Consider the following 13,657-nt stretch of genomic DNA (forward strand, 5'->3'; position numbering starts at 1 on the left):
ATCTAAAACTAGTACATTATTCTTCAACCCCTACCTGCAAGATGTATTCCAAGTTCTGGCCGAAAGGAGGTCTCCCAGGCGTCCTGCACCACTACGTATGTCACCAGCTCCGAATCCCAGTCGCAATTCTCAGCTGCCTCATGAACGTGAACTAACATATCTGATCCAACATAGACTGAATCCCTCGTCACATTCGAATACACCACCGCAAATGCCCGCAAACCTCACAGTCTCCTTTTCGTCGGCGGTCTAGGCGATGGCCTCGCCACAACCTCCTACATGGCCGACCTGGCCAAGGCCCTCCAGCCTACCGAGTGGTCCCTCTTCACTCTAAACCTCACATCCTCTTACCAATCATGGGGTCTGGGCCACCTGGACCGCGATACAAACGAGATTGCGCAGTGTATCCGATACATCAAGGATTTCAAGACCGAGAAATTCGGCGAGGGCAAGATCGTTATGATGGGTCACTCAACTGGTAGTCAATGCGTGATGCACTACCTCTACCGTCCAAACCCTCACACCACTGCACCCGCATTCGACGCGAGCCTCGAGCACACGGATCGCTTACCGCTAGACGGAGCTATCATGCAAGCGCCCGTGTCAGACCGAGAAGCTGTGCAGCTGTGCATTGAGCACGGGTTTGGCGGTAACTCGCCTAGCCAGATGCAAGAGATCTGTGATAAGATGGAGGCGATTTCTAAGGAGGCTGTTGCGCAAAATAGTTCCTGCGATACTATGCTTCCGCTGGAGTTGACCTCTGCTATCTACCCCTCCAATACACCTATCAGTTGTCGCCGCTTCCTGAGTCTGTATAGTCCTGAGAGTCCGCATATCCCTGGCGAGGATGACCTGTTCAGTGCAGATCTGAGTGATGATCAGCTTGCGTCGACATTTGGATTGATTCAGGAGCAGGGTCTGCTGAAGCATAAGCTGATGGTCTTGTACTCTGGTGCGGATCAGGCTATTCCTGGGTGGGTGGATAAGGAGAAGAATCTGGCTAGATGGAAGAAGGCCATAAACCATGGTGATAAGTTCCAGATTTGGGATGATAAGTGGACTGCGGTTATTCCCAATGCTTCTCATGCGTTGAGTAATGATGATCAGGCTGAGCCAAGGCAATTCTTGGTCGGCAAGGTCATGGGATACTTGGGAGAGGCGCTTGCGAAATAGATTCTCTAACACATAGATTAGAACATGGTGTTGGGTTTTGTTATAGTCTTATTAGCCGATGATTCTTGTTTGTTTCAGGTCTGGGATGCGAAAATGGATAGTGAAAAGCGAGTCACAAATTCATAGCATTCAAAGTTAAATCACTTCTATTCCGAAACTCATGTAATAAAAATAACTTGAAGGACTGGCTACAATGAGTATCAATTTCTATCATCTGACGGGTTTCAAAGCTATCGTTACTCCCGAAGTCTACCTAGTAGAATGACACTAGCTAGCTGCTAACACAGCAACTGACCAAGCGGGCAAAGTGAAAGTAAACGTGCCGTTTGAGCTGCTGAGAGTTGATTGCACAGGCACAACTGGAGACTCATCAGGTGTATTCGCGGCATGGGGGTCGTCATCACCAACTAAAGTCAACTTCGCAGTGGTCAATCCATTAATATTGACACTCAAGTCTTGAGTATCGCTGCCATAGTTCGCCAGCTTGACAAAGTACGATGAATCACTGGCGCTAGAGGCAACCCAGTAGACGGGTCCAAACGCCGAATCACTGGTTACCTCCTTAATTGTGTCCCCACGATTCACAGAGAACATCTGCTGGACGTAGTAGCTTGTAGTCTCGACAACATTGTCAGGACTCTGGGTGAATGGAATCAAGTTGGGCTGAAAGCGTGTCAGCATGTGGAAAACCCAAGATTATGGGTGAGGTTAGAACATACAGTCCATTGAGTAGAGTTCACGAGCTGTAGAAGGGGAGCGTATGAAGCCATCTTGATGAGATCGCTGTTGCGCTCCATACCGATCATGAAGACTGCCTCACCAACGGCGCCTTGCATGATTGGGTACTCAACACCATTTTGGGCATACTCCCCAACAAGGTATGAGCTGGTGCGGTCAATGTTATCGAAGTAGTCGAACTGGCCCACAAGTCCATCGGGCGTGTTGTAGTCGTGGTAGTCCACCATAGCTCCACTCGGCATAGGGCTTGGCAAACAAGACGCATCGTTGGTACTGGCGATGAGAGTCACATCGGGATATTTCTCATTAATGGCGTCGTAGAATGCGGTAAATCGCTCGGCATAGCTGGAACAGCCACCTCCCAAGTTATCCTCATTGCCAATTTCAACTATGGTGACGTCCCAAGGCTCTGTTCGCCCATTCGCAGCACGGATTGCGCCGTATGCTGTGCTTGCATCACCCAGAATATACTACATACTATTAGCAACGGAAAGATAAAGGGCGATGAGCTTTGATGTTCACCTCGAGCTCATTCAGAACATCGTTGACATAAGGAGTCAGTGCATCACCAGTTAGAGGGGTACCTGCACCAGCCTCTAGAGCAAAGCCAGCCCAGATAGCCAGCAATGGTGAGAGACCCATGTCCTCACACCAGTAAAGGTACTCATCAAGACCTGCGAATAGTTCAATAAATATTTCTTTTTCTCATAAGAACTCTGGGAAGTCTTACCAAGGCCATCTGTATTATAGTAGCTCCAAGTTCCTAAGGAATCATCGTTAGTTGCATGCGTGAATGAAATATGAGCTAGACTACTTACCCTCACGTCCAGGGCGATCTTGGACGGGTCCGATAGTTTCGTTCCACTTCCAACGATTATCCAGTGACTCTCCCTCGCTTCAAGAAGGTTAGCGGGATGAAAGAAATACCAAAGAATTTGTTCGATTTCGGAGATGACTTACAGATTGTTGCCACCTGGGAATCTCAGGAAAGATGCCTCGACGGCTTCCAAGACATTAGCGATGCGAGGCTGGAGACCGTTATACCTAAAAATTGTCAGTAAAAAGCTAACATGCAAGCGCCGCGGATGCATTGCTTTGGTGGTGAGGATTTATATTACCGGTCCTTGTAAGTGGTAGGGAACAGCTGAACAAGACCGAAATAGAGCGAGGAGCCAGCCACCTCAGCTCCATCCAAAGAAAGCTCAAAATAGACATCTCCATTTGGTGCCTTTTCCGTCGACAGAGAAGCGTCAACATATGTAAAATTGTCACTGGTGGAAGAAACAGGGATTGATGTCGAGCCATAAATTGTCCCGGTACCATTGCCGACCAGGCTTGCAGTAATGTCGCCGCTTATATCACCCTTGATCCAGAAGTAAGTCTGATGCTCACTTCCATCCACTGGAATTCCCCAGTATCCTGTGTTAGTAACACCGACAGTACCACTGGTTCCACTGGCGACGTCCAGGCGTAGGGTGTGTGGGATTGCGGTTGTGAGAGGATTGTCAAAGTCAATCGCAATTGTGGCATCACCAACAGCACCCCATGCGGTCAGATCAGGCGCTGTGCCCTGTAAGCCATTGTTTCGCAAGATTTGACCATAGATGCCACCATCACCAGAGTGATTGATATCCTATCACACGATTGGTCAATATTTGTATGTCTACTAAACAGCAGAAATATGACACATACTTCAAACATGAAGCCATACATCAAGGAACTTGAGGCATTTCCGCCGCTCTTGTTTACTTGAAGCGAAATGCCTTGCACTGTTTGGAAAAGTGCACAGCAGATGGAGAGGGCACTGAGGCCAGGCTTTAAAGAAAAGACTCCTTTGAAAGACATCGTGTGAAGCTTCGTAATATGACTTCAAAAATAAATTCTCAATTTGAGGGCGTAAAGCTGCTCTTATAGTCAAACCTGGTTGGAATTTAACCGATAGGTGATATTTTACCCTCACAAATGTGGCGTTTGCCCTGCATTGACTATGGCTTCCTGCCAAGGGTGCCTGTATATCACCCCTCCATTGGGAAGAAACCTTAGCCATTGCTCTTCAACCGATAGTGAGTGGAGATGCCTTTGCCATAATAGGACTCGGAGTTTTGTATCACACATCAGGCTCTTAGCCACATCTTTCTTGGTAGACCCATTTTTACCCCGCAGAGTATATTAAAACAATGAACCGAGCGTGGGCATTTATGGTGGATATTATGAAGCGGTGCTATTTTTGATCTTGACCATGTCCGTTTCTTCCAAGGTCATGGTCAATGAATCTCACGGTCAAACCTCGGCGGATCTATGGGTACTCACATGGAGAAAGCGGGGAAGATCAGTCCCTGAAGAACTGGCTTGCGGAAGAGGCGCTGGAACCACTGCATGATAGCTCAAAGTGGCTGAGAGATTAAAAGTTGCAAGGTTCGGCCGGTAGTTTGATAGTCCATGGCAGTATTATTCAAGATGGATAAAGGCACTTGGGCTCCTGAATAGTTGCATTCCTCGCGCATTTGGGCACTGTTGACAGAATCGTGCATATGGGACTATACCTATTTGCGCATTTGAAGTGTCGATCTGTCTTGGTCGCATATTTCAGCCTTCAAGTCTGGCAAAACCCCGGTGGAACAGGGTTCAAGCCAGCGGAGTCTCCACGATTTAGCCCCATTTAAGAGCTACCTAATGCCAGGTTTCTGTTGAGCTATACTACTCAAATTCGAAGGATGGTTCGATGTCTTTAAAATCATCGCAGTTCTTTGTAGTCAGTGGTTGACAGCGATCCCAGTGGAGACAATCCAGGGGTTGGAGGTCAATGCGCACATTCTGGAATCGTATCTTTATGTCGATTGAGTCCTTCATTCTGTTTCCAATGTTCTTCTATGTACTTCGTGCACGGCTTGCAGTTTCTGAACTAAGAACTGCACATGGCGACTATATCCTGTGGCACATGTTTGTTCAGTTGCCGGATCAGCTTCGAGAGAGGGACCCAATCTAATTTTCCTTCTGACGTTCTTAGGGGGTGTCCACTGTAAAGCACGCGGACATAGAGCTCAGAATCGGATGTTTTCCTAGTCAAGAAGTCAGCACTACCTTTCGAAGTTAAATCACTGGGTCCTACAGAAAGTTGTACATACCAGACCTCAAAGGCAATGTTCGCAGCCATTCCAGGCCATCGCAATTGCTGGATACCGAGTGCCCCAAGGATTGGACCTAGATCACCATCATGAATAAAGGTATGGGAGTAGACCCGATCGAGTGTACCCTCTTTGATTGCTGTAAGTCTCAATGCAATCTCTTGCAAAAATAGGCCTTCTGTCAACTGGATGTAATGAGAAGCCTGCTGGTTACGATGCCACCAATAATTCCATTCCCAGTCACCTGCTCGGAAAACCGCATAGGCATCGTCCTCTGTGGCGCACTTGGAGGGATCATTCAGACTGCAGGGCAGGCGGTACCCATTACAGAGACGCGCCTGAAAGTTGTCGGCGAAATGGTCGAACGTGAACATCCAGTCCGTTCTGTTCGCGTTAAACAAGATAGCAAGGCGGTCCCGCAAGTCTTGAGTGGCAGCAAGATGCTGGTTCCATTCATCGGTAGATTGAATTGTCAATAGTAGTTGACTGCGTGATGGACAGGGAAACCCCTGATCTACAGTGTCGATACCAGAAGCTTGCTGGTGCAGCGGGAGTGACCCGTCATAATCAGGCCATATGCCTCGCAGCACAGCACTGGCTGACGCATGCGTCAGAGGCGAGCTACTGGCACGGAACCAGACGTTACGTGTATCCGGAGACGATGCCAGTAACTTCAGTTGCTCTCCGTATACTGCCCATAGGTCTCTGCCATGTCTGTATCCGTCAAGCACCCCCCCCTAGTGTGAGCTGGGGGAATTGGCAAGTTCCATTGACATATCGACGTGTAAATGGATTTTTCGAGTCCGTGTATGTTTCAGTGTACATTGGCACTGAGATCAGCGAAGAATCCGCACTTGAAGATCCAGCCGTGATATGCACGTTGTCACAATGATACTCTTGATCCTGTTCTTCGTCAGTAAGTGTGGAATATGAGGTAGCGGATTGTTTCAACTCACTTCACCCCCTGGTAGAATGTTGTAAGGAGTGCGACGTTGATGTCGTTGCATGTATTCCACATAGATTAGTTGCGCCTCGGTAGTGCCTTTCTGTACCGACGAGGGGAGCTGATAATTGTCGGGACTGGGATGAGGCATAGTGCAGTAATTGTAGGTCCCGTCAATCTTTTCAGTCTCTTCATCTGCGGGGGCAGTGAAAATACCCCCGTAGGTCCCATGTTTCGCATTGGTGATATATGAGATGACATCCAGAGGCGGGTAGAACGACGCGTCGGAGGAAGCCCCCGTGTCAGGTCTTTGATCAACAACAATCAGGTTCAACGCTGTAGAGAACAGTTTGCTCGGGTTGACCAAGGCCGCCCATATGAGCGAGAAGTTCATGACTGGTCGACGTCTGATGACTGACTGTCAACGTTGAATCTATGTATAGAAAAGGGGTTGTAAATCGATGATGACGTCAGCCATCAAGAGTTGACCCATCAACTTCCACATCACTGTACGTATTATCACTTTGTTAAGGCCATTATAGCAGTTGTAAGGACTATTACGGAATCCAGATTACTGATTTAAATAAAATGACCTAGCTACGGAATAATATCTACAAGAAAGTTGCAACTTTGAATACTATCTCTATCTGACCACTGACAGTTGCGTGAATATACTACTTCAGCCGCTGTATAGTACTAGTAGTGCTTGGCAATAAACACCCAAGTTGTTTGTTTCAAGTTTATCCGATTGTTGATGTAGTGCCAGATTATCAGTGTAGTGCTAGATTATTGATGTAGTGCCAGAATGTCAGTGTAGTGCCAGATTGTCGATGTAGTGCCAGATTGCGCATGTAGTCTCAGAATGTCAATGTAGTAGTAGTTAAGAGATATTTTTAAAAAGGCTTGGGAAACCACAGAAAGCGATTATTTTTCATTGAAAATTCCCCAAGACCTTACAGATATACCCAGCAGCTGGGATCAATTATTTTTAATGATTATATCCAAAATTGAGGCTGTATGACGGGAAGAACCTTCCCATTGGCGTAATATTACACGATGTTGAGAAGTGAGGCTTCACACTCACTATCGCAAAAATACGACGGGGTAAGGTATTTATCAAATATCACACACTAAGCTTCACTGCTATAGCCCTGGAGTGATCCGAGGTCTAATAGCGCTACTATCCCTTTGGGCACCTATATTGCTACGCCCACTATGTATAAATATGGCTTGCTGAGAGAATGTGAAAATAACATTTGAATACTACCAATTCATCCATGGATAGTTCAGTTCAATCTTCGAATGTTGGAATTGCTCAAGGCCCACTTAGGTATCAATGTTTTTAAGCTTTGGAGGAGCCTCGGGAGATCTCCTTAGTAGGCGATTATTTTCAGATCTCATTTGCTAATATACCCCCGAGCTTGAAATATCCACAAAAATCTTCAAGTTGGAATCAATGGGTGATGATGGAGATATTCATGTACTCCGTATTCTGCATAAAGTGACTAATCCTTGTATCCTAGGCGCTCAACAATCTCAGCCGCATCCCAACAATCTTGGCAGCCTTGTGAGTACGGGGCACAAACAACACTTTAAAATATTGACGTGATTACCTATCGCGAGGAGCTCTTTCTGTAGCTTGCGGTCAGACTCTTCAAGTTCCTCTAAGCTCCGCTGGTTCCCTCTTGGAAGCTTCTTCCACAAGAAACTTGACCGTATCAGTCCCCGCTTTTCTTGATATCTAACCAACTGGCAAAAGTCCAATCCCGAGCTTGCTCCTCATTTATACCCCGTCTACTCCATAGTCTATCCCAGGACTATAAATCTATCGAAAATGGACTTGAGCTACGATCCTGCTCACATCCAGGGCAAAACCATCCTCATCACCGGCGGCGCTGCTGGTTTCGGTGCCGCGTTTGGTGCCCGTTGGGCAGCTGCTGGAGCCACCGTGATACTTGGTGACATCAACACGTCGGCGGGAGAAAAGGTCACCGCACAGATCCGCGAGGAATCCCAGAATCAAAATGTTCATTTTATCAAATTAGATGTCACCTCCTGGACTTCACAGGTGAACTTCTTTCGCCAAGCCGTGGAATTAAGTCCACATGGTGGAATCGACACCGTCGTTGCAAATGCAGGCATCAACGATGCCCCAGAAGCAACAGCTTTTGAAAAACCTCAAGTCGACTACTTGAACGATCCCAGCCCGCCCGCTCCCAGTTTTAAAACACTTGATGTCAATTTAACTGGCGTCATGTATACAGTGCATCTTGCATTATTCTTTCTCCCGAAAAACCCTGATTCCAGCAACTGCAAGCCGGAATCTCCTACTTCTGAGCCAGGGAGAGATAGACACATCCTGCTACTGGGCTCCGTCGCAAGCTTACACCCACTCATGACGCAGACTCCATATACTGTTTCGAAGCATGCAGTTCTTGGACTTTTCCGGTGCTTGCGAATCTCGGCTCCGCTAAATGCTGGCGTTCGAGTAAACATCGTCTGTCCCTACTATACAGATAGCCAATTCATGCAAGCACCCGTTCGAGCCCTGTTAGCAGGCACTCCACTGGGGAAGCCCGAGGATGTCATCGAAGCGGCGACATATTTGGTTGCAGATTCGAGGTGTTCAGGTCGCTCATTAGTTACTGGGCCAAAGCTGAAACTCGACGCTTCAACTGGAAAACTGGATGTTCTTCGCGATGACAGTGGTGAACAGATACAAGAAGGACCTATTTGGGAGTGCTATCTACATGATATGGAACCGGCAGATATTTTTACTCAAAGGATGTTGGGACTTGTTCATGTTGCAATCAAAGCAAGAGGATGGATTGGTTGGGCGTATGATATGGCTGGTGCGCTGACGTGGCCGATCCGTCAGCGGTGGAATCGGAGTTCAAGATAAATGGAAGAATTGCCGAGACCCCTGAAAATCATATTACTCTATCACATCTCTATTTCCATGGAATGGAGTTGCCTATTCATAAGGAGCTCTTTAATATCTTCACAATTGTGGGTCCAATATAGAGAGACATTGTACAGTATCCACATCCCGATGGACCCGAGTCCCTCCACTGTGTACCATACAGGGGCTAGCAACTGGAAGATCAACGGGCAAAATATGCGAACAAATGAAATAGTCTCGAAAACAAGCAACGATCAATGACTGGTGGTAAATAACGGCATTCACTTATTTCTTGGCATGAACTCCGCGTCAAATGGCTGGTCCCTGAACCAAATGAGTCCGGATTGACGAAGATCTCGGTGGAGCCAAGATCTTGGCTAGGGGATTGGTGTTGCTACTAAAAAGATCGTGAAACATGGAATGCCGAAGATTCTCCCTGTTCACCGGGATTTGATTATTCTAGTGTTCCTTTTGACTTTGATCCCTGCATGAAGAAGAAACCATGGATTGGCTGAATGAGACACCGGTCCCTTTCAATTTCTCCGTATAGTGTCAAAAACGGAGCCAGGTGTCCCGAATCCCAATGGAGCTGAATGTCCGTTATGATGGAAATTAATGCTCCTGCAATGGAGTTCGTCAGGAGGCACGTGGAATCGAAATGGAGAAAACAATGTTTTCTAAACCTGTTCAGGATGAATTCCCGTGGCTCATCGTGTCAGGTTTGAAGCTCCTGGTACCAGGGGAGCATTGGCATAAATAGAAGCTCTCCCTCGATCCATGAAACGAAATCCAGCAAACAAGGATATTCTCACAAGTCACAATGCCGAACCTTTCTACTTATCTCGCTCTTGCAGGGCTTGCAACGCTGGCCGTTGCCTCCCCCCGCTGCTCCTGCCATCACTGCTGCTCCTAACCTGGAAAAGCGAGCCACTACTTGCACTTTCTCTGGATCTAAGGGTGCTTCCTCTGCCAGTAAATCTCAGAAGTCCTGCTCCACCATTGTCCTTTCAGATGTCGCCGTCCCTTCTGGTACCACTCTGGACCTGAGTGATCTTGAAGATGGCACCCATGTAAGTTTTTCACTCTACGGCGGATTGGATGGGTCACATAGCTGACAAATTTACTACAGGTCATCTTCGAGGGTGAGACTACCTGGGGCTATGAGGAGTGGGATGGTCCCCTTCTGCAAATTGAGGGAACCGACATCACCATCACAGGTGCCAGCGGCGCAAAGCTGAACCCTGACGGTTCTCGTTGGTGGGATGGTGAGGGAACTAACGGTGGCAAGACTAAGCCCAAGTTCTTCTACGCCCACGATCTGACCTCGTCCACTATCACCAATTTGTACATTGAGAACACACCAGTGCAGGCTGTCAGCATCAATGGCTGTGATGGATTGACCATCACGGACATGACCATTGACAACAGCGCTGGTGACTCTGAGGGTCACAACACTGATGGCTTTGATATCGGATCCAGTACCGATGTTATTATTGATGGTGCCACTGTCTACAACCAGGACGATTGTGTTGCTATCAACTCTGGAACGGTAAAACAACCTTAAAATGGACCACGATGAGCTTTTGCTGATATTTTTCCTAGGACATCACCTTCAAGAACGGATACTGCTCCGGTGGTCACGGTCTCTCCATCGGTAGCGTTGGTGGTCGCGATGACAACACTGTCGAGACTGTTACATTCGAGGATTCCACTGTGATTGACTCTGCCAACGGTAAGCAGACAAGTCTTTATATTCGCCGTGAATCCTTCACCAACTGACGTTCCTCTAGGTATTCGCATCAAGGCTACTGAGGGCGACACCGGCACTATTAAGGGTGTCACCTACTCTGGAATTACCCTCTCCTCTATCTCCAAGTAAGCCTCATGATATCGGAGCCAGTCTCACGACACTTTAGGAATTCCCAAATGCTAATTAATATTTTCAGGTACGGTATCTTGATTGAGCAGAACTATGACGGTGGTGATCTGAAGGGCGACCCCACTAGCGGTGTTCCCATCACTGACCTCACCATCAAGAGCATTAGCGGGTCTGGTGCAGTCTCCTCAAGTGGTTACAATGTTGCTATTGTCTGTGGCAGCAGCGGTTGCTCTGACTGGACTTGGAGCAGCGTCGAGGTCAGCGGTGGTAAGACCTATGGCAGCTGCGAGAACGTCCCTAGCGTTGCAAGCTGCTAGATTTCTAACTAGCTTGATACTCGCCAAGGAACTCAGATCAAGAGACTGGGCTTTTGTTGGTTCATTCATCTTATTCTGTATTTAATCTAAGTCCTTCCTCATGAGCCACTGTATGTGGGAGGAATTGAAAAGTGGATATTCAAATCCCTAAAGTCATTTGCTTGTAGGATCACCAAGTATAATAATTTATAGTCGGATAATGTCCGTGGTGAAGGCAAATTCAGACGATTCACCCCTTAATCTGAAATTTTCAGCTTAATTGACCAAAAGTTTCAGGATGTCTCAGGCTGAAGATCCAGACTAGGAGCTATGATAACGCATGCCTTTGGACACCTCAGGCTCGCAACGATGCGAGCACTTGAGAATATACTTCGGTATGAGTTCCAAGGTTTTATGATTCTCATATACTAAACTTCCTGCCGAATTGAATCTTGAATATAATTCCCCGTTATGCCGGCATATTACCTCTTTTGCAATTTGGGTTCTGCAGAAACCTGTCTCCGTGCCCCATGACACAGACGGCACAGACGTCAGGAACACATCAAATCCACCACTCGGCGTACATCCTTAACTGAGTTTACGGGCCATACGCCATATTCTCATCTTTATTACGGTTGACACACACACTCACAAGGTCAACCCCACATGCTGTTTACCCACATTCATTCCTTCGGCATGCTATGAAGAACTCTTTGCGGTAAGGCTGCCCACCCGTGTCGCAGTATGTCGCACCTAAGGTTTGGTGCTATTTCCACGAATAAGTCCTTTTTGGAAACCCCGAAAGTCAAATATCGTACCTGAAGATAAATAGAGCTCATTATGCTGCAGAATGTGGAATTTCAAGCTTTTTGTGAATACCAGCAGTTGTATTCAAGTTCAACTTGAAGTTCGCGATCATGCATTTTCGGCATTTGGCACTACCGGTGGCGTCGCTCGCAGCATTAGCGTACGGATATGCAAATCCGGAGACATGCTCAGGCGAGTGTGTCATTTATGATCCTACGCTCATTCGGCGGTCCTCGGACGGCACTTATTTTCGGTTTTCTACTGGGAATGAGATTTCATATTGCACTGCGTCTTCTCTCTTGGGACCATGGACATCTGTCGGGTCTGTACTACCAGATGGCTCGTCCATTGATCTTGATGGAAACACTGATCTTTGGGTAAGTTCTTAACCAGGCGAGACTTTGAAGTCTTGGAATACTCCGTGTCCTTCCTACAACAGAGAGAAACAAGACTAACTCTTTATTTACGCAAGGCGCCCGACGTCCACTACATCGACGACTTGTACTATGTCTATTATGCTGTCTCTACCTTTGGGTCCCAGGACTCTGCGATAGGCCTGGCAACTTCAGCCACAATGGACCTTGGATCTTGGACAGACCATGGCTCTGTAGGAATTCAATCCAGCTCCGCCAAGATTTACAACGCGATCGATCCCAGCTTGATTGAGGTCGACGGTACATACTATATGCAATTTGGTTCATTCTGGGATGATATTTATCAAGTTAAGATGAATTCTGCAGCTACTGCAGCTAGCGGATCTTCCTATAATATTGCCTATTATCCAGATGGCACCCATCCCGAGGAGGGCTCTTACATGTACGCGTATGGGGACTACTACTATCTGTTCTACTCATGGGGTATCTGCTGTTCCTATGATACCGATTTACCCGCATCAGGACAAGAGTATCATATCAAAGTCTGCCGGTCAACCTCTGCTACAGGAGACTTCGTGAGTCAAATACCCATCCAGAAATACTGAGTTCGGTTTTCTAATTGATTATAGGTCGACGCGGATGGTACAGCATGCACCGATGGTGGTGGTACAATTGTTCTGGAAAGCCATGGAGAGGTCTACGGACCTGGTGGACAGTATGCTCTAACTAACAAGCTCCCCCTATGATTTTACATTGATGCTGACTATTTCAGGGGTGTATATGACGATCCGACTTACGGCACAATTCTTTATTACGCTTACACAAACACTAGCATTGGCTATGCGGACGATGAAAAGCAATTCGGCTGGAACACAATTGATTGGTCCACTGGATGGCCTGTAGTCTAGTTGATTCTTCAAGTTCAAGTGAGCCCAATGGATAACAGCCAACTGCGGAAAAGTTGTCCGGTGCACATGTGGTGTCCATTCATTGGAATTTTTCTATTTCCTTGGAAATACCAGAGCCTCAAACTATCCTTGAATCATGTTGAGAACTTGAGAAATATCATACTAGTACTCGTATTGTGGCCATGCTATTGTGGCAATGCTATTGCTTACATCCGAGGCTTAAGGGTCCGAGGGACTCCGTCTCATCGCATCTCCACTATAACTCAAAATAGTTGCCTTCATGGCGATCGCGCCCGATTGCAAAACAGGTATTGGCTATGAGAATCAGCCTTGTCTGTCAGCCATATGCAAGAATCTCGCCTAGAAATTCCATTCCGGATCAGCCCCGCAAAGGCGCAAAAGCGACGCCGCAGCCGGAATGGGAGGGTAATTTCAGCCGATTGCTGACACGCATCACGATTGGCTCCATAATTAGTATACACCGAAGTGATTGATGGCCAAGATGTATCCAA

General features: G+C 47.1%; 6 protein-coding genes across 6 annotated transcripts; 4 read left to right on the plus strand and 2 right to left on the minus strand.

Annotated features, from left to right (window-relative positions):
• Positions 1-41: 41 nt before the first annotated feature.
• Positions 42-1,173, plus strand: sidJ (putative siderophore biosynthesis lipase/esterase; the record flags this gene model as incomplete). The annotated part of the gene is made up of 2 exons (XM_057088392.1): positions 42-95; positions 175-1,173. The coding sequence occupies 2 exons, from the start codon at positions 42-44 to the stop codon at positions 1,171-1,173; spliced, it is 1,053 nt and encodes a 350-aa protein (XP_056948221.1).
• Positions 1,174-1,440: 267 nt separating this feature from the next.
• N7483_004956 (uncharacterized protein) lies at positions 1,441-3,756 on the minus strand (the record flags this gene model as incomplete). The annotated part of the gene is made up of 8 exons (XM_057088393.1): positions 1,441-1,836; positions 1,893-2,381; positions 2,434-2,585; positions 2,642-2,674; positions 2,730-2,806; positions 2,872-2,955; positions 3,030-3,544; positions 3,604-3,756. 8 exons carry the CDS (start codon positions 3,754-3,756, stop codon positions 1,441-1,443), a joined length of 1,899 nt encoding a protein of 632 aa, XP_056948222.1.
• Positions 3,757-4,813: 1,057 nt separating this feature from the next.
• On the minus strand, positions 4,814-6,373 carry N7483_004957 (histidine phosphatase family protein; the record flags this gene model as incomplete). The annotated part of the gene is made up of 4 exons (XM_057088394.1): positions 4,814-4,970; positions 5,037-5,750; positions 5,860-5,939; positions 5,993-6,373. 4 exons carry the CDS (start codon positions 6,371-6,373, stop codon positions 4,814-4,816), a joined length of 1,332 nt encoding a protein of 443 aa, XP_056948223.1.
• Positions 6,374-7,813: 1,440 nt separating this feature from the next.
• N7483_004958 (short chain dehydrogenase/reductase) lies at positions 7,814-8,881 on the plus strand (the record flags this gene model as incomplete). The annotated part of the gene is made up of 1 exon (XM_057088395.1): positions 7,814-8,881. One exon carries the CDS (start codon positions 7,814-7,816, stop codon positions 8,879-8,881), a length of 1,068 nt encoding a protein of 355 aa, XP_056948224.1.
• Positions 8,882-9,573: 692 nt separating this feature from the next.
• On the plus strand, positions 9,574-11,077 carry N7483_004959 (glycoside hydrolase family 28 protein; the record flags this gene model as incomplete). The annotated part of the gene is made up of 6 exons (XM_057088396.1): positions 9,574-9,600; positions 9,736-9,951; positions 10,011-10,430; positions 10,484-10,613; positions 10,672-10,756; positions 10,828-11,077. The coding sequence occupies 6 exons, from the start codon at positions 9,574-9,576 to the stop codon at positions 11,075-11,077; spliced, it is 1,128 nt and encodes a 375-aa protein (XP_056948225.1).
• Positions 11,078-11,973: 896 nt separating this feature from the next.
• abnA (putative extracellular endo-1,5-alpha-L-arabinase) lies at positions 11,974-13,145 on the plus strand (the record flags this gene model as incomplete). Its single annotated transcript, XM_057088397.1, has 4 exons — positions 11,974-12,240; positions 12,336-12,812; positions 12,867-12,952; positions 13,010-13,145. 4 exons carry the CDS (start codon positions 11,974-11,976, stop codon positions 13,143-13,145), a joined length of 966 nt encoding a protein of 321 aa, XP_056948226.1.
• Positions 13,146-13,657: the final 512 nt, after the last annotated feature.

Source organism: Penicillium malachiteum (assembly GCF_028827825.1).
Source record: "Penicillium malachiteum strain IBT 17515 chromosome Unknown utg000002l:1.0-8849297.0:1.0-8852440.0, whole genome shotgun sequence".
Lineage (NCBI taxonomy): Eukaryota > Fungi > Ascomycota > Eurotiomycetes > Eurotiales > Aspergillaceae > Penicillium > Penicillium malachiteum.